Genomic DNA, 24,813 nt, shown 5'->3' on the forward strand with positions numbered 1-24,813 from the left:
AAATCTGAGATAAGAAATTGTTCAAATTTTTAAAATAGTTCTTTATTAATAAAATACATATTTTAAAATTTACAAGTTAGGTAAAATACCTCCAAAGTTAAATGTCATTTCTCATATAATCATTGTACAGAAGTCATATATATAATTTCTAGTAATTTTCTACCAGTCACTTGAAATAACATCCTCAAGGTTTAATAATATATTGTAATAATTCCATATTTCACCTTTTAGAGTTTGATAGAAGACAGTCAATATCCTGAAGGATTTCAGAGGTTTTTTTCAATGCCACTGATACACTCTTTTCATTAACTTCCTTTAGCAAGGTTTCTGAAGATTCTGGTTTACAATGATCCAAAGACTGTTCATTTTTCTTGTTAGAAATCTGGCTTAGGACACCACTGTTCTCCAATAATACTAAGTTGCTTAGTTAAGGAGCTTTTTCCCCATATTTTTCATTGTAATTGTTTTTAATTCAGAAAGCCTAGCCTTCATATTAAAATATTATTTCTCCATTGGGAGGAAGGTCTCTTGGATTCATAATAGAGTTGGGACTTAAGAAGTTATCAAGTCTATCCCTTATAGATGAAGAAACAAGTTAAGACTATAAGAGGGGGAAAGGAAAAGAGAGTATGTATGTCCGTATTTGGATGGAAGTTTGGTGACAGGGAGGAAATAAAAGAATTAAAACCTCAGTAACATTTCTTTAAATGAAGAAGTGATATGGGAATAAAAGGGAACCAAAGTAGGGGTGAGAGGAATATAAACAATCTGTGTAGGGTATTTTTAACTTAAAACATCTAGAGTGAAAAGAATCTGTCCTCTGTTGCAGAGCTACTTTATTATTTGAATAGGATTATGGAAAAATAACAGGATAAAAGAAATTTAGATGAGTGGGATAGGAATGTACAGAACAAAAGGTTTAATAAGAAAAAGAAGTAAGAGTCCAGTCCAAGCTGGTGATGTAGGAGGTTCCTGAACTCACCTCCTCCCACAAATGTGACACTGAATCTACAGCTACACACGGAGAAATTCTTGCTGTCAGAAATCCAGGAACTACCAGAGTGACTCCTATACACTGAGTGAATAAGAAAATATCCACAATTAAATGGGTAAGAAAGGTTGAGACACACTTTAACTATAAACCCCACCCTTACCACAATAGGGGGGAACTCACAATTCCCAGCTTCTCCCTGAGGAGTAAACGGTTTGACCCAAGATGTAATGCTCCAACTTTTAAGACTTCTAAGTGTGGAAAAGGCCCCTAAAACTCCTAGCTCTGAGCAGACAGAAACACCCATCTCCCAGTCTTTCCCTCAAAGAGGGCTATTTGCATACTTTAAAAGCTGCTGCCTGAGGTATGCCTATTTGCATGTTTTAAAAGCTTCTAATTTAGCATGTGCCTCGGGGCTGAATGTGATCCTCCCTGGAGACTCAGGAGGCTGGCAGATGATATCTCCACATTCTTTCTCTGGCCTACTCAAGGTTGGTGCTATCTCCCTGGAAGGAGCTTATACACAAAAGAAAATATCAGTGAAACAAAGAGCTGGGGTGTTTTTGCAAAGATAAAATAGACAAACCTTTAGCTAGACTTATCAAGAAAAAAAGAGAACTCAAACAAATAAAATTAGAAATGAAAGAGGAGAAATCACAACCAATACCACACAATACAAAGGATCATAAGAGACTACTATGAACAATTATAGGCCAACATATTGGACAACCTAAAAGAAATGGTTAGATTCCTAGAAACATACTGAATCCAGGCTGATTACTAGTAAGGAAATTGAATCAGTAGTAATCAAATACCTCCCAACACAAATGGTTTCATTGGTGAATTCTACTAAGTATTTAAACAAGAATTAATACCAGGGCTTCCCTGGTGGCGCAGTGGTTGAGAGTCCACCTGCCGATGCAGGGGACACGGGTTCGTGCCCTGGTCTGGGAAGATCCCACATGCCGCGGAGCAGCTGGGCCCGTGAGCCATTGCCACTAAGCCTGCGTGTCCGGAGCCTGTGCTCCGCAATGGGAGAGGCCACAACAGTGAGAGGCCCGTGTACCGCAAAAAAAAAAAAAAAAAAAAAAGAATCCACCTGCCAATGCAGGGTATGTGGGTTTGAGCCCTGGTTCGGGAAGATCCCACATGCCATGGAGCAACTAAGCCCATGTACCACAACTACTGAGCCTGAGCTCTAGAGAACATGAACCACAACTACTGAGTGCACGTGCCACAACTACTGAAGCCTGCACGCCTAGAGCCCATGCTCTGCAACAAGAGAAGCCACTGCAGCGAGAAGCCCGCAAACCACAACGAAGAGCAACCCCCACTTGATGCAACTAGAGAAAGCCTGCATGCAGCAACGAAGACCCAACACAGCCAAAAATAAATAAATAAATAAAATAAATTTATAAAAATAAATAAATTATGAATTACCAGAAAAAGAAATTAGGAAAACAATTCAATTTACAATTACATCGAAAAGAATAAAATACCTAGGAATAAATTTAAGCAAAAAGGTGAAAGATCTGTACATTGAAAACTATAAGACATTAGATGAAACAGAATAAGACACAAATAAATGGAAAGATATTCTGTACTCATGAACTGGAAGAATTAATATTGTTAAAATGTCCATACTATGCAAAGCAATCTACAGATTCAATACAATATTCAATGTATTGAACAATACAAAATTCCAATGGCATTTTTCACAGAAATAGAACAAACTACTGAAATTTGTATGGAACCAAAAAAGACCTCAAATAGCCAAAGCAAACTTGAGAAAGAAGAACAATGCTGGAAGTTTTCTGATTTCAAACTATAGTAATCAAAACAGTATGACAAAACAGTATGGCAAAAACCAGAAATATAAATCAATGGAACAGCATAAAGAGTCCAGAAATAAAGTCACGTATGTCTGTAATGGTCAATTAATTTACAACAAACAGTCAAAAATATACAATGGAGAAAGGATAGACTCTTCAATAAACGATGTCAGGAAAACTGGACCTCTACCTTACACCATACACAAAAATCAACTCAAAATGGATTAAAGACTTGAATGTAAGACCTGAGACCATAAAACCCCTAGAAGAAAACATAGGGTGTAATAAACTCCTTGACATCAGTCTTGGCAATGACTTTTTGACACCAAAAGCAAAGAAAACAAAAGCAAAAATAAACAAGCGGTACTTGTCAAACTAAAAAGCTTTTGCACAGCCAAGGACACCTTCAACAAAATGAAAAGGCAACCTATGGAATGGAAGAAAATATTGCAAATTATACTTCTGATAAGAGGTTAATATCCAAGATATTCAAACAACTACTACAACTCAATAGCAAAAAAAAAAAAAAAAAAAAAATTAAAAATGAGCAGAGGAACTGAATAGGTACTTTTCCAAAGACATACAGATGGCCAACAGGTACATGAAAAGGTGCTCAACATCACTAATCATCATGGGAAATGCAAATCAAAACCAATGAGTTATCACCTCACACCTATTAGAATGGCTATCATCAAAAAAATAAGACAGGTTGGGGCTTCCCTGGTGGCGCAGTGGTTGAGAGTCCACCTGCCGATGCAGGGGGACACGGGTTCGTGCCCCGGTCTGGGAAGATCCTGCATGCCGCGGAGCGGCTAGGCCCGTGAGCCATGGCCACTGAGCCTGCGCGTCGGGAGCCTGTGCTCCGCAATGGGAGAGGCCACAACAGTGAGAGGCCCGCGTACAGAAAAAAAAAAAAAAGACAGGGCTTCCCTGGTGGCGCAGTGGTTGAGGGTCCGCCTGCCAATGCAGGGGACATGCGTTTGTGCCCTGGTCCGGGAAGATCCCACATGCCGCGGAGCGGCTGGACCCGTGAGCCATGGCCACTGAGCCTGCTGAGCCTGCGCGTCCAGAGCCTGTGCTCTGCAATGGAAGAGGCCACAGCAGTGAGAGGCCCGCGTACTGCAAAAAAAAAAAAAAGACATAGCAAGTGTTGGTAAGGATATGGAGAAAAGAGAACCCTTGTGTATGTACCTTGGTAGAAATATAAATTAGTACAGCCACTGTGGAAAACAGTATGGAAGTTTCCTCAAAAAATTACAAATAGAACTACCATAGGATCCAGCAATCTTACTTCTGGGTATATATCCAAAAGAAAAGAAAACAGTTGGGGCTTCCCTGGTGGCACAGTGGTTGAGACTCTGCCTGCCAATGCAGGGGACATGGGTTCACGCCCCGGTCCGGGAAGATCCCACATGCTGCGGAGTGGCTGGGCCGGTGAGCCATGGCCGCTGAACCTGCGTGTCCGGAGCCTGTGCTCCGCAACGGGAGAGGCCACAACAGTGAGAGGCCAACATACCGCAATAAAAACCAAACCAAACCAAAACAAAAGAAATGAAAACAGTCTGTTGAAGAGATAGCTGTACTCTTACGTTCACTGAAGCATTTTTCACAATAGCCAAGATATGGAGACAACCTAAGTGTCCACTGTTGGATGAATGGATAAAGAAGATGTGGTACATATACATACACACAATGGAATACTACTCAGCCATGAGAAAGAAGGAAATTCTGCCATTTGCAACAACACAGATGGACCTTGAGGGCATTTTGCTAAGTGAACTAAGCTAGACAGAGAAAGACAAATACTACGTGGTGTCACTCATATGTGGAATATTTTAAAAAGTCAAACTCATGGAAACAGAATGTAGACTGGTAGTTGCCAGGGGCTGGGGGTGGGGAAAGAGGGAGAGGTTGGTAAAAGCATATGAACTTTCAGCTATAAGATGAATAAGGTCTGAGGATCTAACGTATAACATGGTGACTGTAGTTGATAACACTGTGTTGTATGACTGAGGTTTGTTGGGAGGGTGGAAATCAGACCACCACCTCCCCCGGGAGGGGTGGTGAGATAGAGAGGAGGAAGATAGATATGTAAAGTGATATATGTGTTAATTAACAAGATAGGGTGATCCTTTCACAATGTGTATGTGTGTCAGGTCACTATGATATACTATTTAAGTATCTTATAATTTTTTCAATTATATCTCAATAAAGCTGAAATTTTTTACAAATAATAGTATATAAAAATCCTACAAATTTTACAAAAGAAAGAAGTCAGAGATAGTTCTCAGTTATAATTTAGAATATAATTATATAAGTGTGAAAGTCTCCATAGGATATCTTAACCCTAGTTCACTGTCCTTTGCTGAGTTAAACCCAATGAAAAGTACAAATGCTAACATGATGTACCTCCTATAAACAAGATACATCTTAAATTACAATCTTAAATATTATTCAATAAAGCTCTGTAATATATAAGTAATGGATTAATATAAAGTACAGAGTCATGAATTAAGCCTACAATGGAAAGGGAGAAATTACGCAGGACAATAGATTCTGTTTAAAGGATACAGTTAAACTTCTGTATCTTTTCAAGTTCAGAAGCCACAGACCTGTGCCAAAAAAAAAAAAACTCATGCTAGTTGTCTGATTCTTTTATATCCACAATATTTCAAAGGAGCATACTTAATTTTTTTTCATAAAGATTAGAATTTTTGACATAAGAACCTAGAGGTTAAGCATTCTCTTTATATTGGCTTTATTGAGCAACAAATCACCTTGACTCAACTGATGCTTACTGAGTGCCTTTCATGAGTAAGGCAAGTGAATAAAAGTCCTCCACCTCCAGGACTTTTGAATTAAGTATTGAGGTTTGAAGGTAATGGGCCTTCCTGCTACAACTCAGTACTGATGTGGCATATCTTCTACTTTCCTCCTCAAGGTTTACTAAAACTTTAAAAACCTACTAAAATCTCATCACTTCTATGAAAGAAATACTCTCTTCTTTGAATTCCTACAGCAGTATGTTAATTAATCATAAACTTCTTTGTAATGCTTTCTCTTGAACTATTTAATTTTCTGATCTTCATACCTAGATAGTTTCTTTGGAGGAGAAGGGATCTTACACATATAGTAAGACCTCATTTATATGGAACTCTTAGGGAATGGATGGTCTCCAGGGCCAACTTTTTATATGACTGAATTAGGTGTCAAAACATAATAACTACTTTCTATTAAATTTCTCTGGAATAGACTACCTAATCATTTCATTTGTTTGCTTAAGCACAGTATACTAAACATTCTCTTTTTGACTTGAAGGGTTAATATATGAACATTAGCCCTTACCATGTTCCACAGAAACAGATATTGGGGCAACTGGTGTGGGATAGAAGGCTAAATGTACACAAATCCAGCAGAACCTCTTATGTGTGTGTGTTCTTTGTGTTTTCCCTCATCACTAGATGAAATATGAGCAGTGGCACACAACTAGAAAATAGTGTAACTGGACTAGCTCTGCAAAAATAATGAGGACATTCATGCTAGAACATCTCTTTAGTCAAGTCACTAGAAAAGTCTTTTCACAGCTCACAATAGGGTATACGACTTGTCTGCTTTACTGGCAGACAATGGACCATACGCAATGGACCACATGCACCTCATCAGCCTGCACTCTTTCCTTGTACTCTAGCCTATGAACGGAGAATAAAAGAGATCTTTCATCATTTTAAGCATCTGTACTAAAAACCTGGATGTGACTTACTCCAAAACCCACCGACTCTTCATCATTGCAAAACACACTCCCCCTGCCTTTTTTAAACATGAGACACATTTTCTGGGTACACCCAGAACCATACAAACTACCTTTAATGCTGTCACTCATATGATAAACCAACGTCTTATGAAATATCTCCTGTACTATTTTTTGACAAGCATTCCTATTAAAAAGTTGAACGAGTAAGCTAATAATATAAGGTGAGTTGGAAATAAAATATTGAAATACAATTTAGGTAGCTGTATATTATGTTTATAGCTGAAATACAATTTAGGTAGCTGTTTAGTATGCGATCTCTTCTCTCCCTTCAACCTATCCACTTTGACAAGAAAACAAGAATCATCTGATTCTTGTGGAGATGTCTTAGGCTTTGAGAGGGGAATGGAGCTGTTCAAGTGCTGTATCTCTCCTCCCCACTCAATTTCTTTGTCTCCCCTCCGCTCCGCATTGCTTCCACCCATAGTTGCTTTCACCAATCTGTACTTCTCTTACCCCCTCACTTCTCAGTTTGTCTTGACAGTTATCCTCCTCTAAGCTTTCATATAAAAAGGCTAGCATTTTACAAACTTTGCCAGCTGAGCAATGATGAAGTAACCAGTTTTATAGCCATGTACAATTTCCCTTTCTTCCCAACTATGTTTTTTGCTAGCTATTAAGGCAACTTTTCTGCTCCCAAACTGTAGCTGAAGAGAGGGACCTGGAAAGCTGAATCCTTAAGATATCTGGATATTCAAATAACATCCACTGATTTGATTGTACCTCTTTCTCTGAGTAACTTAGGAAAAGGTGATAAGAATCAAGCTTACTGTTTATATATATTTTTCATCATGCACCATGCACTAAGACACCTTACAGCTTACTTTATTCTTTTTATTTATTTCTTTGGCTGTGCCAGGTCTTAGTTGCGGCACGCAGGATCTTTAGTTGCAGCATGTGGGCTCTTAGTTACGGCATGTGGGATCTAGTTCCCTGACCAGGGATCCAATCTGGGCCCCCTGCATTGAGAGTTCGGAGTCTTAACAGCTGGACCACCAGGTAAGTCCTCTTACAACTTACTTTAATTTAAAGCTTCCTAAATTGTTCCTGATATCCTTCTTTTCCAATATAATCAGATTATACTCTTGCAGTGACACTAACCTTCCTAAGGCTCTTTCTTCCTGTCATTTTTCCATATAGGAACTTGTAATTCTATGAAGTCTGAATTCCTCTGTTGATTACAAGGCCTATTCCTATCCATCAAAGTCACACTACACCCAAGCAGGTAAGTGTCTGCTGCATAAAAATTAACTTCTTACTATCTCCACAAGCCAAAATACCCTTTTTTACCTCTGCCCTTGCTTCCTCCCTAAAATGTCTTAATTTCCCTAAATATTCCTTCGGAGCCCAGTTCTAGTCCCCTACACACTGAAAGGAACACAGGAGGGACTGAAATCTTGCTTTATTTGTTGATTATCAATTAATTTGGGGGAGGCAATTAATATAATAGAAATTATTTAAAAATCAACTTTTTCTGAAAGCTTGTTATGTTAGTCAACATTTTATTTCCTTTAATATTACTAAGATAAAATATATATATATATACTCTAAATTTTTCCATAAAGTTTACAGGATGAATTTATTACACTAAAAGAGTCACCCATTTTGATATGAAGTTTTCAAATCTTCAGATGAAATATACTATGATGAAATGTAATAAATGAGATATCCAATTAAAGATAAATTACTTTCAAGATTTAAGCTATCAAAAGACCATGGGAGTTAAATATATTTAACTAAGAGAAAGTTTTTTTGGGAAAAAGAGTCAGTTTACCTTTTAACATTTTAATTTTTGAGGATTACTTGGCTCTTCTACACAGATTAAGTTTAAAATAAATACAAATACCAGTTTTCTTCCGGAACAGAAGATGAAGGCTGCGTAGGCATTTCTTTCTGACTAGTCTGGGTCAGTCTTCTGCACCATGATATTACTGTTGTCACATATCTAGATTGAATACATTAAGACAGATATTTGAAAAACAAACTTGTAGAATATTTATAAAAGCATTTAAAAATTGGAAAAATCATTAAGACGGTTTGGGAAAAAAGAATGAAGAAAAAATTCTAAAGTAGGGCAAGTTTTTAAATCGTTTTCATTGGAAAAAGAAAAAGCAAGTTTTTCTCATTCATCAGGAATAAAATGATTTACTCACATATATGATTAATAAAGATGAGATTTAAGAATCAGAACACAGGTTAACACTTGGATTTCATTCAAAGTTCTAATGTCTAAATTCTCCTTTTAGTTTTTCAAAGTAAAATGAATTTCATTAAATTTTATCATGAAAATGTCTTTACACACAAGACTAAGTGAGCATTTGCTTTCTAAAATTTAAACCAGAACACACCTATTAATGCACACACACACATCCAGAATTACATATAACTCATCAAACACACAAAACAAGTATCAAGTTCAGTAAAATGAATGATTTGGAGTGACTGGCTGAAATAAATAGTTAATGTTTGCTAAATAGACACTATCTTTTGAGGCAAATTATTCAAACTAGCAATGAATGTTAGAGCATTTAAACCAAAATGCAATAAATCCCAACAGAAAAATAAATTCAAGAGGTAAGAAAAGCAACTGTTTTGTGAACATCCTCAAGTAAAATCACTAACATGTCAAGAACATCACAAGGAGAATGATTATTATAACAAATTACATAAGCCAAAAGAGAAAAAGCATATTCATAAAAAGCTGACTTCAAGAATCTTCTCCATTTTAAGAAAAATCATTAGCTAGTTTGTTTTATTTCACTTTACAGAAATATACATAAATTTAGTTATTTGTGGCTGTAAGCCTTAGTTTAAATTGGTTAGGGGATTAATTAGTTAACTGGTTAACACAGCTGACCACAGTCCAACCTCCACGGCAAGCCAGTTATATCTATAACACATTTCTTTTGAAAAATCACTAGAATACAAATGGAAATGATTAAAGCTGACCTGATCTATTTAGTTATGCTAGAGACCAATATAACTATAAACGCTGAAAACTGCTGAGGAATTCCCTGGAGGTCCAGTGGTTAAGACTCTGCGCTTCCACTACAGGGGGGCGCGAGTTCGATCCCCAGTCGGGGAACTAAGATCCCACAAGCCACGCGGTGTGGCCAAAAAAACAAAAACACTGCAGCTACTAAAACCCACTGAAATGACTTTATGCACATTTTCCACATGGAAAAACTAAAAATATATACAACACTTAAATAATGTTTTTATTCTTCCTCTCTGTCTAAAAGGAAGTTGTTTACTAACATGAAATTATTTTTTTAATTGCTTTCCAGTACCTTTCATATGGTCCAGGGTGTTGAATCTGAATTAACTGATTTCGTCCATCAGGAAAAGTTAACTTACACCAACCTAAATTGAGACCTCGATTTACCTTAAGAAGCAAGGAGGAAAGGTAAGTTTTAGTATTCTAGAACTGAAAAACAACACCTTCTTTTTAATTAATTTTCAGTAAAAAAAAAAAAAGAAGTAGATGAATCATTAAAACTTTATTTTGACTAACTTAAAAGTTTTATTTTACATGGGATATGGGTATTATTCAACCACCACCCTTATATAGATAGTTATCAAAAGAACAAAAATACTAGTCCCTCTCTCTATAATGAGTTACCTTTATAAAAATGATGATTTGTCACACCTTTCTGATTTCTGCTAGGAAATCCAATGAGATCAGTAAAGCCTCTTGACGGATTTTATACTTCAAAAAATAGAGATACTGTGGTACTTCATTTTCTTTGTACTATTTCCACAGATTAAAAATAAATAAGTAAATAATAGATTTCAGTCTGAAGTATAATTACCTGTCTCTTTTCAATAAGAGAGCTGAAATTCCAATTCAGGGTTAGAGTAATGCCATCTAAAAAGACAGCATGTACTTTGTCATCAGAGTATGCAAGAAATCTTCCCACGTTGGGTATGAATGATTCTCTCAAAAGCAAAGGCAGTATATTGCTATCATTTATCCCAGGTACCTAAAACCAGAAAATATAAATAGCAGGAAAGAGAGTTATCCACTAATAAGACTGAAATGATTAATGAACACTGAGGCAACTTCAGATTCTCATTCAGAAGTCGAATATTGTAGAACCCTTATGGATGTTTTGACTTTTCCAGAAGTGGCTACCCAAAAGAGTCTATTGTAAGCAGATTAAGTACTAATACCTTTGGAAAGTCACCATTCTGCTGAACTTTACATAGAAAATAGACAAAGATTAGGAACTACAGCAACATATAGGTTTATAATCAAAGCAGTATAGATACAGAAATCAATGTCTGAGAATCACTTCCTCCAAGTCAGCATTAAAAAAAATTTACTTTTACAGTTATGGAAATAGAATGAATACTGTAATATGTTTCAAAATAACTATTTTTCACATACTTCAAATCCAATCAATTCCCCTGCCCTCCCCCTCTAAGAAAAAAGAAAAAACAAACTATATACAGTAAAAGTATAACATAAAAGCCCAATTTTTCAGTGTTTATCTATTAAATGGATTTTTTAAATAAACCAGTATTAATATTACAAAGACTTTCTCGCATGACTTAGATGAAAGTAATTTGAACTTATATGTATGTATACAAATAATAAAGCAATTAAAAATATCTTGCTTTAAAATAATTTAAGATACCATTTTCCAGCAGCATATATGATAGTTATGGCTTAAAGAAAGCTTCATCTTGGCACAATGCTGAAGAATTCTGTGAACAAGAAAAATACTACTTAACCATTTGCAAATAATGTCATTTTCCAATTCTAGCAACCCATTCTCACTGCTATACAACATTTTAGGCAAGTAACTCATTTCCACAAAAATACGTTTGGACCTCTTTCTTCCTTAAGCCCCTAGAAGGGAACTACTACTGTTGCTTCCCTTTGTGCTAATCTTACATAGTTGAGGTTATTCCTCTAATTTTTAGCAATGAAATGACTCCAAATGGAGAGGATTTTCAGAATTTGCTCCTTTTTAAGAAGTGACAGATTCACAGCACCTGAAAGGTTTAGCATAGTCTAAGAGTGGTGGGGATGTGAATCAACTGTCCCTAGAAAATCAAATGACCAGTTCTGCTCCTTCAAATCTACTTTAGAAGTTGCTTAGGGCTTCCCTGGTGGCACAGTGGTTGAGAATCTGCCTACTAATGCAGGGGACACGGGTTCGAGCCCTGGTCTGGGAGGATCCCACATGCCGTGGAGCAACTAGGCCCGTGAGCCACAACTACTGATCCTGCGCGTCTGGAGCCTGTGCTACTCAACAAGAGAGGCCGCGATAGTGAGAGGCCCGTGCACCGTGATGAAGAGTGGCCCCCGCTTGCCACAACTGGAGATAGCCCCCGCACAGAAACGAAGATCCAACACAGCAAAAATAAATAAATTAATTAATGAAACTCCTACCCCCAACATCTTAAAAAAAAACAAAAACAAAAAGAAGCACCTAAAACCAATCAATTTCTGGAGGTGAAATATAAACAAATACACGCAAAATATATTTAAAAAAGAGAAGTTGCTTAAACATAAGTTTATAAAACAAATAATTTAATTCAACAATCCACTTTCATTCCTCTCAGTGCCACAGACTGATTAATGAATTAAAAAACATATGAACCAAAGAACCAAACTACAGTTCAACCTCTGTTCATTCTCAGAAATTGTTATTACTCCTAGGATAATAAAGAAGTATGAAAATTCAAATGTATCATCAAATCTTCAACTTGATTACAAGGAACAATAATGATGCCACACATACCTAGAGAAAGGGCACTTCCTTCCTTCCAGCAGTTGCTTGCCATATGCGGATGTTTCTCCATATTTAACTTCAAATTTCAAAGCCAGAAGTACTTTTTTTTTTAAATAATTGGGATTTTGTTGTTGTTGTTTTAATCTTTATTTATTTATTTGGCTGTGCCGGGTCTTAGTTGTGGCACAAGGGATTTTCGTTGTGGTATGTGGGATCTTTAGCTGCGGCATGCAGGACCTTTTAGTTGTGGCATGTGAACTCTTAGTTGCAACACGTGGGATCTAGTTCCCTGACCAGGGATCGAACCTGGGCCCCCCTGCATTGGGAGTGTGGTAGCCACTGGACCACCAGGGAAGTGCCAAGAAGTACTCTTATAATGACATTGTGATCACTTTATTTTATAAATGATGAGACCAGAAAAGTTGACAGATTTTACTAAAGACATTTCCACTGTACCCGCCAATTCTTAATCTTATCCTAACCACTAGAAAATGTATCAAGTTTCTCAGACACATAACACTTGATTCAGTTGAACGTGAAGCACTTACCTGGTTGCCTGTTTAATTAGAGAACAAACAGAAAATGGACTTCCTGGTCTATCTGGAGGAAGGTTATTTACTGAATAAGTTTTCTCTTCTCTCTGAAAATTAGTTTAAAAATTTTAAAAAGATTCAATAATAAATTTTGGCCATTATTATTTAGCTACTTTTTTCCTTAAAATATGTATTTATACAGTGAAAAGGCAAGCAGTTATCTTAAGTTAATCAACAGCTCATAAAAGGTAACTTTAAAAGGTATTTTATGATGCTTTTCCATTTCCCCTTTTTTTTAAAAGTCTAGAATTCCTCCTATCAAAAGTTATCCTACTCAAAAATTACATTCTAATAGCCTATAACTTACTGCTCAATTTAAATCTTGGCTGTACTCAAATTAACAAACTAATTTCCCTGTGCATTAACAGGAAACCTACCATAAGCCCCTTTTTCCCTTTAGACAGAAAAAAAAAAAAAAAGAAGAAGGCAGCTAAATAGGCTTAAAAAACTGTTTTAATTACTATTTTAATTGAATGACTATATCATTTTGTTATATTTTATTAATGGAAGAACAATTGCTAGTTTGTGTAAGACATTATTATTTACAAGCTCAACTTCTTGAATTAGAAAAAAATGTTGTTTTGTTATTCCCTCTGAATTTCCTCTTTCTCAGACTCTTTCATGCTAGTGTTTACCAGGACTCTGTCTCCAGCCTTCTCTTCTTATTTCCTGGTTTCTTCCTGGGTAATCCCAGGAGGGTCCAAAACTGTGTTCATAATAAATATCAAAACAGCAACAACTAACATTTATTAAACAGATGATACTATGTGCTAGGTGCTATGCTATGTAGTTTACAAAGGATTATCTCATTTACTCCTCAAAATAATCCTGAGAGATATGAATTATTAATGTCTATTTTGTAGATAAGGAAGCTGAAGCTTGAGGGCTAAGTAGTAGTAGAGGTCTGAATTGAACCACAAGAGAGTGTTGCCCATACTCTACCATCAGTGAGAGAAAATAAGCTTCAAAGTCGGAGCTGGATTCAAATCACAGGTGTGCCTTTCACTACTATAATGATGGGCAGGTTATACAAACTTGTGTTAAGTTTCAGTGCCTACAACCTATGAAATGGGGATACTACCTACCATCCAGATTGTCCCGAGGATTAATGAAATAATACATATATAAAGCAGTTGGGACAGAATTTAGTCTATAGTATGGTACTCAAAAAATAGTCTCTCCTCTTTTATCCTGGACTGTAGACTTGAATATCTAAATCTCTACCGGATATCACAAAGACATTTCAACTTCAACATGTCAAAATGAAATTACCTCCCCTTCAAAATCTGCATTTTTTTCCCCTCTCTCCTACTTCATATTTACCTCTGGTATGTCAATCATTACATGTTATTCCCTCTTCCTAGAACTTAGCTCCCTCCCTCCATCACCTCCCTTTGTCTGACTAACTCCTACTTTTCCTTCAGCATCAGGGAAGTCATTAAGGAGGTCCCATACGCTAGGTGAAATCCCCTAGTTATGTCTACAAGCACAGAAAACCTCTATTCCTGCTTCTTGGTTTCCATTACAATTTCAATTTAATGTTTTATACTTAATGTTGGTCTTCTCTGCTAGAATGGAGCTTCGTGAAGGTAGGGGCTGAATCTGTTTTGCTGACCTCTGTATCCTCAGCATTTATTAGCACAGTGGGCTAAGTCACATGGTAGGCACTCAAAATATCGCACCTTAATTATTTATGTCTTTCTCTATTGGATACTGAGTCCCTCGAAGGTTCTTGTCTTTTTCCACTGCCTAATTTCATCAATTCTAAAATGCTTATTTTTCACAATTTAACCTCTCTGAAATAAAGATGCATCTTACAATTAAGAGTTTCTTTCAATTACTATCAGGCAGATGGGACTGAACTATAATAGAATTTAAATCTTTTCTGGAAATCTCTTGGTAAGTTAAAAAAATGCCATCATCAATACAGTTTAGGTTTAAAAAATTTTTGGTTTAATCCAGTGCCTGGTACCACCACTCACTGATTAATTCCATAACTTGGCATCATTTTCAACTCCTTCCTCATCCCCACTATCCCGTTCAGTCATTAGCTCTGTCTCCTTAATATTTCTTGGGTCCATTCTTATCTTTCCATTCTCATTACCACTGCCTGGCCCTCATACTTCCTTCTCTGCACTACTATACATGTCTTCTAACTGGTTCTACAGCTTGAAGTGCCACTGCTTCCCCATCTCAGTTCATCTTCCTCTGAAACGACCTAACAAAAATATGATGTCACTTCCCTACTTAGATCCTGCAGTGGCTCTCCAAAAGCAATAGGGTTTCTCATGCTCCATTAATGAACTGGCTCAACTTGGTCTAATCTCTTCTGTGGACATTTCCCCCACCATTCTACCTCTGTTTTAGTCTACTACAGCCTACCACAGCATTTTCATTTCCTTCAACATTCCATACTGGCCCCAGACTCTTGCCTCCAGTTAGATGACATTTATCTACTGTTCTATGCACTAGCAAAATAGTGTGTTGAACAAGACAAGGCTTACCTCTAGGTGGGTTAGTTAGTAAACAAACATTGATCAATATGAAAATGTCACAAAGTACTAAATGCCAAGAAGAAAAAAAGAGGAGGGTACCTTGATAGGGAGTGTCATGGGTAGCTTCTTTAATCTGGATAGTCAGGAAAAGCTTCCTTGAGGAGGTGACATTTAAATAGAAATTCTAATGACAAAAGGCCAGCCATGCAAAGAGTTGAGCAAGAACAGTGTTCCCTTAGCTATATGCTCCTCTAACATCCAACCCTCTCTTGCATAACTCCTCCTGCCATGTCTTTCTCCAGAAGGCTTTCCTGGAGCCTCCCAAACAGGGTCAGGTACCCTTCCTTATGTGGACCCAAAGCACCAAGTGTTTATCTCTATGGAAGCACTTACACTGTCAGTCCCTGTCAATCTTTCCTCTTTAAATTTTTAATTATACAAGCAATGATACATTACTACTTTTTTTTGGGGGGGAAGAGTTCAAAAATATAAGATTTCAGTCCCTTCCAACTCTTCCTCCCTCACAAAATCCCAGATTCCTCCCCAAAAGTAACCACTTCAGTTTAGTTTTTATCTGCCCAGATCTTTCCCTGTGCATTTACACATGTATTATATACAGTGATATAATTGGGTTTGGGGTTTGTTTTTTGTTCTTTACACAGAAGATATCACTGTACATCTTCTCATGCAACTATTTTTTCATTCAACAGCATTTTGGAGATCTTTCAATATCTGTCTTTCTATGCTTCTACATCTTCCTCATTCTTTTAAACTGCTTCTAACATTCCCACGACCCGGTCACCACAGCTTATTTCACCATTTTCTACTGATGAACATTTAGATTGCTTCCAGTTTTTCGCTACTACAAACAAGACCACAGTCCACATCCTTGGCCATGCTTCTTTGTATATGTGTGCTCATATTTTTCTAGGATAGATACCTTAGAAGCAGAATTTCTAGCCAATTTTACTTGATATTATCAAGTTGGCCTTCATGAATCAATTTACACTCCAATCAACACTATGAAAGCACCCCTTTTCCCCATACACTTGCTGGCAGTAGATATTATCAACCTTTTGACAATTTGATGAGTGAAAAATATTATATCATTGTTATTTTAATCTGCATTTCTTTGATGCAAGTAGTAAAGTTCAACATGTTTTCAAATACTATGGGTTACATGGCATACTCATTCTTATCCTTTGCTCATTTTTCTATTAGGTTTTTTTTTTGGTCTTTTTATTAATGATTTATAGTGTACAATATTTTCTTCCAGGCCTTTGTCTTTTTTACTTTATCTAATTTAACAGAAGTTAAATATTTAAACTTTAACATACATTTAAAAATTTCAAGCTGATCAAACTTTTCTTTATGCCTTCTGGTTTTTTGTATTGTACTTAAGAAGGCCTTCCCTATCACAACACTATAAACACTGTCCTTCTATTTTCTTTTAATACATATAAAGTTTGGTTTCTTACATTTAGCCCTTTAATCCACCTGGAATTTATTTTGGAATATGGGTTAAAGTAAGGAGCAAACAATTTTACTCCCAAAAGAAAGCCAATTGTTTCAAAATCTTTTCACTCAAGTAGACAGAGGAGAATGAATGTGTTGCTCACTGGGGTCTGAGTGTGTAAAGCCCAAAGCAGTCCACCACAAAGGCACAACTAACTTGTCTGGAAGTTTTGTTTTATCTCCAAAGCACATGTGATATGTTTGCTTCAGTATAAAAATTATCACCCCCTCCCGATGACACCTTTGAGTAAAACTGAAGCTCCAGGAAGATGTTCTGTATTTGCCTTATAGTTTTTTGAACTCTCGATACATAGCAGTCAGTAGTGTGGATGTATATGCATACCCACTCTATTTGCCTGTTTACTGAATCATCTCATGCACTACACATGTGCGTGCACGCGCACACACACACACACACACACTACTGGTCATGCTTTCATCTCATTTGCCTGTTTGCCTGCCTGACTGACTACTAGACTGTGAACTCTTGGCTGCAAGAACGCTTCATCTTTACCCAGTGCTTAACAGAGTGCCTGCCTACGAATGTTCAATTAATATTTATTGAATAAATACTTTCCTACAAATAGACTTCAGCAGGGAATCTGCTCTAATATATACTAAAATATTTATGAATAAAATGATACTTGGGACTTACTTAAAAATAAATAGGGAGTGGAGGGGGCAGTGGGAAGTATAGATGGAACAAGCTGGGTAATGGGTACATGAAGGTCTGTTACGCTAGTCTTTCTGCTTTTGCATATGTTTGAAATTTTCCCTAGTTAAAAAAAAACTGCTCTAGTTTTAAGTCTCCTTCCTAGCAACCCTGATAATCTTATCACTCAAATACTCTGTAATAGAGAAAAAAAAGTATTATGTTCCATCCTGCAAAGCAAAGCTGTGTGATACTATAGTAATCCCTATAAAAGGGTGGATTTCAAGTATCAGACTGGGAACAAGCAAATTTAGACTATTAACAAAATTTCCACATGATTACATTTTGGTCTGATATATTAAATAGATCATGTTATGTTTCACTGTTTTCAACAACAGAACGATCCTGTTCAGTGTTCTAATTGTATATGAAGATTTAGGAGTTAAGAGGTGTTTTAAATATGCAAGCAATTGTATGTGGAGAGAAAAGAATGTGCTTTTTAATATGCAAATATTAATTCAAAGAAGTATACTGATTCAAAATAATATTGCTGGTTTCAGTGTTTCCTATTGATAAATTCTATGACAGAAGAAATTTAACTTCTGATTTAAACACAAACTGCTTAGGCAAATGGATGACAGAATACTGGATGAGAATACAGCAAAAATAAGGCAGTTAGTAATTACTGTGCCAATGCTGGCAGTAAGATTATATTAATTCTCTAGACTAAGAAGTAGTAGCAAGAAATTTTATAAAAGATCAAATTTCCCATATATATATATATATTCAGAATTATTTAGAAACAGCTATGTACTAAAAATCTTCTTGAGCTGAGACCTCGTTGTCAACTTACCTCTTCTGATCCTTCTTGAATGGAATAATATGTAAAATAGTTTCCCAAATAAGCTCCTTCTGATTTGAAAACAGATCCATCTCCAGGATAAACCTCTATTGAGTTCATATTTTTGTGGGTAAGTCTAAGGAAAAGAAATAATCATTAAAAAAATATTTTTCTCATTGAGATTAACATATAGATGATGGCAATCATATTAAAAAAAAGGTAGTATGAGGGGTTTTTTTGCCTATCTAAAAAATGGATAATTTCATACTCTGCACATCAACCAGCTAAATTAATTTTTTTGCAAAAAATAAACAGAACACCCAGAATTGGTTAATGTATCTATTTCAACTAAGCTCAACATCTAGAAGTCAGGCATCTTGTCTTATCATCCTGGTATCCCACTGCCACTCACAGTGGCTGGTACATTATAGTCATCAAAGCAATGCCCACTGCATAGGAGTTAAATATGACAACTCCAGAACCTAAAAATAATATTATTCTGTAAAAATGAAACTAGTAGAATCAATACCTGATGGCTGAGGTTAGCCATGTGTAAGAGGAGCCACCCCTAAGAGAAGGTGACTGTACCTGGAGCAGCCAGGTACAGTCAAGGTATTGGGTATATAATTTATAAAAACTTAAGCCAATTTTATCGAAACGTATATGAAGAACATATTGTCAGAAGGGGGTGGGTTTAGGTCTCATTTGTTTATTTTTGTTTTTATTTCCATTAGTCTAGGAGACAGATCCAAAAAGATATTGCTGCAACTTATCTTTTGAACACTCTTTGGAGTGTTCTGCCCATATTTTCCTCTAGGAGTTTTATGGTTCCCAGTATTACATTTAAGTCTTTAATCCATTTTGAGTTTATTTTTGTATATAGTGTTAGAGAATGTTCTAATTTCATTCTTTTACATGTAGCTCTCCAGTCTTCCCAGCACCACTTATTGAAGAGACTGTTTTTTCTCCATTGTATAGTCTTGCCTCCTTTGTCATAGATTAATTGACCAGAGGTGCGTGGATTTATTTCTGCACTTTCTATCCTATTCCATTGATCTATATGTCTGTTTTTGTGCCAGTACCATACTACTCTGATTACTGTAGCTTTGTAGTATAGTCTGAAGTCAGGGAGCCTGATTCTTCCAGCTCCATTTTTCTTTCTCAAGATTACTTTGGCTATTTGGGGTCTTTTGTGTCTCCATACAAATTTTAAGATTTTTTTGTTCAAGTTCTATGAAAAATGCCATTGGTAATTTGATAGGGATTGCAATGAATCTGTAGATTGCCTTGGGTAGTATAGTCATTTTAACAATGTCGATGTTTCCAATCTAAGAACATGGTATATCTTTCCACCTGTTTGTGTCGTCTTCAATTTCTTTCATCAGTGTCTTACAGTTTTCAGAGTACAGGTCTTTTGTCTCCTTAGGTAGGTTTATTCCTAGGTATTTCATTCTTTTTGATGTGATGGTAAGTGGAATTGTTTCTTTAATTTCTCTAAGTTTCTCTAAACCTAATTAAACTTAAAAGCTTTTGCACAGCAAAGGAAACCATAAACAAAACGAAAAGGCAACCTATGGACCGGTAGAATATATCTGCAAATGATGCTACTGACCAGGGATTAATTTCCAAAATATATAAACAGCTCATACAGCTCAATATCAAAAAAACAAACAACCCAATTAAAAACTGGGCAGAAGATCTAAATAGACATTTCTCCAAAGAAGACATACAGATGGCCAACAGGAACATGAAAAACTGCTCAACGTTGCTAATTATTAGAGAAATGCAAATCAAAACTACGATGAGGTATCACCTCACACCAGTCAGAATGGCCATCATCAAAAAGATCACAAATAACAAATGTTGGTGAGGATGTGGAGAAAAGGGAACCCTCCTACACTGTTGGTGGGAATGTAAATTGGTGTAGCCACTATGGAGAAGAGTATGGAGGTTCCTTAAAAAACTAAAAATAGAGTTATCATATGATCCAGCAGTCCCACTCCTGGGTACATATCCAGAAAAGATGAAATCTCTAATTCGAAAAGATACATTCACCCCAATGTTCATAGCAGCACTATTTACAATAGCCAAGACACAGAAGCAACCTAAATGTCCATTGACAGATGAATGGATAAAGAAAATGTGGTATAATATACAATGGAATACCACTTGGCCTTAAAAAAGAATGAAATAATGCCATTTGCAGCAACATGGATGGACCCAGAGATTATCATACTAAGTGAAGTAAGCCAGACAGAGAAAGACAAGTATTGTATGATATCACTTACATGTGGAATCTTAAAAAACAAAACAAAACAAAACAAATGAACTTATTTGTAAAACGGAGATAGACCCACAGACATAGAAAACAAACTTGTGGTTACCAAAGGGGAAAGGGGAGGAGGGATAAATTGGGAGTTTGGGATTAACATATACACACTACTATATATAAAATAGATAACCAACAGGGACCTACTGTAGCACAGAGAACTATACTCAATATTGTGTAATAATCTATACGGGAAAAGAATCTGAAAAAGAACATATGTATATACATACACACACACATACATATATATGTATAACTGAATCACTTTGCTGTACACCTGAACCTAATACAACACTGTAAATCAACTATACTTCAACAAAAAATTTTTTAAAATAAAAGTAAACACTAGTCACTAGAGAGGTGTACTTTGTGGTAGAATAGGGATAATTCAATAGAATAGTTCAGACACAGAGGAGACATTCAGTGAATATTTGTGGCATGAATGGTGGCTGAAATCTCTCCTAGGCTAGCTAACTTCTCCTCTAATTCCATGATCAACAGGCATCCTTCTGATGTGACTAATTCAGATGACGAGATCCCCTATTGCTTGGAAGGGGTATCCTAAATAACTGGCAAAACACTTCATTCACAAGCAAAACTAATCCCTCATTGGCTTTGGAGTTGTCACAAAAATCTTGTGAATACGGTTAATGTGAATTAGTCACAAGACATCTATGTGGACTAATAAAATTATTAATTAAATTTTATTCAGTTTAAATTAAATTTAATTTAAATTAAATTTTATTAGTACACATAGAGATCTGTAAAACTCAGGGCCAAACACAGGAGAATGGTGGCCCCAGGCAAAACTGTACTCACGGGGGAGTCTATCCACAAGGCTAGTCCTATACCCTCTGTGACATTGCTAAATAGCTCCGAATGCAACACAAGTGCCTTACCTATAGGTAATACCCTTGTACCAAACCACTTTCACTAGTTCAGGATAGGAATATTCTTCTTCACCAAACTGTCTCTGTGAAAGTGAATCACAAAAATTCCACCTGTGAAGGACAAAATACAAGCTATTAATTCTGGTTGCCTAACATAATTACCTTTAGAAGTGAACAGAACAGTGCTACTGTAGTAAGATTTATTTCTCGAAGTCATTAGATCAAAGAAAAGTAAAAATTAATATGCAAGTGCATTAATGAAATTTAAAACTACAGTTGACCCTTGAACAACATGGGGGTTGGGGACACTAACCCCAGTGCAGTAGAAAACCGAGTACTGTTATCTCTGCCTCAAAAACAAAGGAGTTTATAAATGACTCACCCAAGGGCAGGAAGCTGAAACAGTTTGGATAAAATCAGGACTCAAACCCTAGTTCTGTTGATTCCCCAAATTGTGATCTCTAATCGAACACAAACTTTCCCCCTATACTTAGTTCATTTAAACATCTGAAAAATAAAAATACAAGCACTATATTTATTGAAAAAACCCTGCGTATAAGTGGACCCACACAGTTCAAATCCGTGTTGTCCAAGAGTCAACTGTAATCTTATTTTTCCATGTATTTTTCTTAGTATTTCTAATAATCTCATTATTGAATCTCAGCATAAATACATAAATTAAGTTTCACTAACCTTTAAAATTTAGGATTCAAACAATAAATATTTACTGAAATATCTGTGGTGAGCCAGGCACTGTGCAATACACACTATGGATATGACACCCAAGAAAGCAGACATGGTCCCTGCCCTCAATGGAGAGTCTATCTAGCAGGGACATAAAGTAGTAGATACTGAACATAAAGGAAAGAGAATTACTGTATGCTATGGGATTGTATAGAGCCTAATCTAATCTAGGGACTTCAGAATAATGACCCTAAGGAAGAAAGGCTTATTTATGCTAAGACCTTGAAATGAGCATAAGTTAGCGAGCTGAGAGAGATAAAGGGAGTGTTCCTGGCATGGAAAGAGTAGGTGCCGTGGTAAAAGAAAGCTTGGGCGAGAATTCTATGGACCGCAAGAAGTCCAGTTTAGCAAGAGTAGAGAAAGCAAGGGCAAGAGTGGTGAGGATTACAGACCCACGAAGAGACCATGTAACGGAAGGCCTGTTAAGCCATGCCTGAGGATAATGGATTTCAATCAAGGCCAGTGGCCAGTTATTGAAAAACTGTTAATTTAGAAGCATAAATCTCTTTTGATGTGTACTTTATAATACTGGAATTCCCAATTCTAACTACACAATCATGACAAGGCTAAAAATCATTCCCATTTTTTGTTTCCAATAACAAATATGTACTCAGACTACCTGGGATCATATCCCAATTCTACAAGCACTAGGTGTGAGACTGTGCTTGGGTTATTTAACATTTCTGTGTCTCAAGTTCCTCTACAAAATGGGGCTGATAATAGTACTTACCTCATGGGGTTACTATGAGGACAAAATAGGTAAAGTATAACCATGCCTGGCACAAAGTAAGTGCTCTGTGTTAGCTATTATCATTATTACTACACTACTTATACAGAGTTCATGTTACAAATCTATAACCATTAGGCTATTCATTTCTTAGTGAAGGTAAAAGGTTTGTACCTAGCCATCCAGAAGCTTCTCCATGTCTATCCCTGTTGAAGACGGACATATTTACAGTCAGTTAACCAAAGACAAGGGTGTCCTCTGAGGCTATGTATGAAAGAAAGAACCCAGGACCACACACTTGTCAGGTCCATGCTCCAGCAAAAGAGCTAACAGGTTCCACTAAGCAGCAGCGGATGCTTCCCAGGGCTCGCTCCCACAGAGCTCTGTGCCGTCACTTACCACACTTTAACAATCTTTTCAGTGATAGTGACCCTTACTAGACTCTAAGCTCCTAGAAAGCAGGGACTCTTAATCATCTCTACAGTCTCCATGCTTAACAAAGTACCTAGTGTAGTCAGCCTTCCACCAACATCCAATGCATGGATGTAAAGTAAGAAATACAAGCAACACATTAGCTGGGGACATTATTTACTATCCGTTACAAGCAAAGTTTTAGATCAACTGAACTTTCCTTATGCATGGTATCAGATGATTCAGAAAGAAAAATGATCCTTAGGTAAGGTCTGGTTCTGACAAAAGCATTAGGACAAATAAGTCATTCTTCCATTACCTGTGCAGGTGTGGGACAGGACAGCTTAGTAACAGGGCCCTGGGAAGAACAGAAACTTCTTTTCCTCTTTCCTCAGAAACGTCAGAAGTTAAAATTCTCTTCTGGGTGATATCTGCATCAGTTCCAGATATATTGCTGATTTTATTATGAAAACGAAGTGCTAAAGACAAAGGATATTCCCATTGCTCTGGACAGGAGGCCACAGACCAGCACTGCTTTACCCACGTGTATACACATGTGTCTTTTGTCCCAGGTGAAGACAGCGCCTCCCTCACTTCAGTTCCATTTACACAACTCTTCTCTAAAGGTTCTTTGGGTTTCGTGATCTGATAATAAAGGTCATTTTCTTTATTCTTCAGTCTCTGTCCTGATAAACTTCCATATGTACAGATTTTGCCAGCTTTTTCAACTAGTTTGTCCTTTTTGGCTTTATTAATTTTTTCTGACAGTACTATAGATGAGTCTGGCTTCTGGCTTACTTTACACAAAAAATGTACTGTAAATTCATGCTGAGATTTGGGCAGGCAAAGGTATGCGTGACCATCTAAAGATGATATCTTCACGGTGCCACTCTGCATACATATCATGCCATCATCAGTATCAAGACCGGGCCATCTGACTTCTGAGATGTCAGTGAATATATGCTGAGTTGAGGGGAGAAAAAGGGATGGTATTTTCTGTTAACAGTCCAATTTTTCCATACATTTGATACTTACATATTACTTAAGAAAGCTCTTAAAGTTGTGTGTTCTACTACCTAGAAAGAATGAAAAATGTCAGCCTATATATGGTTTTCCAGAGAACACTTGATACTGTTAAGATTATTTCTTAGAAAAGTAGACATAAAACACACACACACACTCTCTGACAAAAAGGACAGAAAAGAAGAAAAAGGAAAATCATCTTGGTTATATTTAATGTT

The 24,813-nt window shown here is 36.5% G+C and overlaps 1 protein-coding gene across 2 annotated transcripts in view; it reads right to left on the reverse strand.

Annotated features, from left to right (window-relative positions):
• Positions 1-95: 95 nt before the first annotated feature.
• The window catches only part of LOC308616817 (uncharacterized protein C5orf34 homolog), a 33,688-nt gene continuing 8,970 nt past the window's right edge, over positions 96-24,813 (reverse strand). For both annotated transcript variants that reach the window (XM_081233217.1, XM_081233216.1), the window contains exons 4-13: positions 23,892-24,535; positions 21,700-21,801; positions 18,484-18,607; positions 12,924-13,015; positions 11,272-11,341; positions 10,444-10,614; positions 9,922-10,016; positions 8,478-8,576; positions 5,395-5,435; positions 96-414 (exon numbers count right to left, since the gene is read on the reverse strand). In XM_081233217.1, coding sequence (XP_081089343.1) covers positions 221-414; positions 5,395-5,435; positions 8,478-8,576; positions 9,922-10,016; positions 10,444-10,614; positions 11,272-11,341; positions 12,924-13,015; positions 18,484-18,607; positions 21,700-21,801; positions 23,892-24,535 — 1,632 coding nt within the window. In that variant the 3' untranslated portion in view covers positions 96-220. The remainder of the gene's footprint in view (positions 415-5,394; positions 5,436-8,477; positions 8,577-9,921; positions 10,017-10,443; positions 10,615-11,271; positions 11,342-12,923; positions 13,016-18,483; positions 18,608-21,699; positions 21,802-23,891; positions 24,536-24,813) is intronic.

This window comes from Mesoplodon bidens (assembly GCF_964165515.1).
Source record: "Mesoplodon bidens genome assembly, chromosome: 4".
Taxonomy (NCBI): Eukaryota; Metazoa; Chordata; class Mammalia; order Artiodactyla; family Ziphiidae; genus Mesoplodon; species Mesoplodon bidens.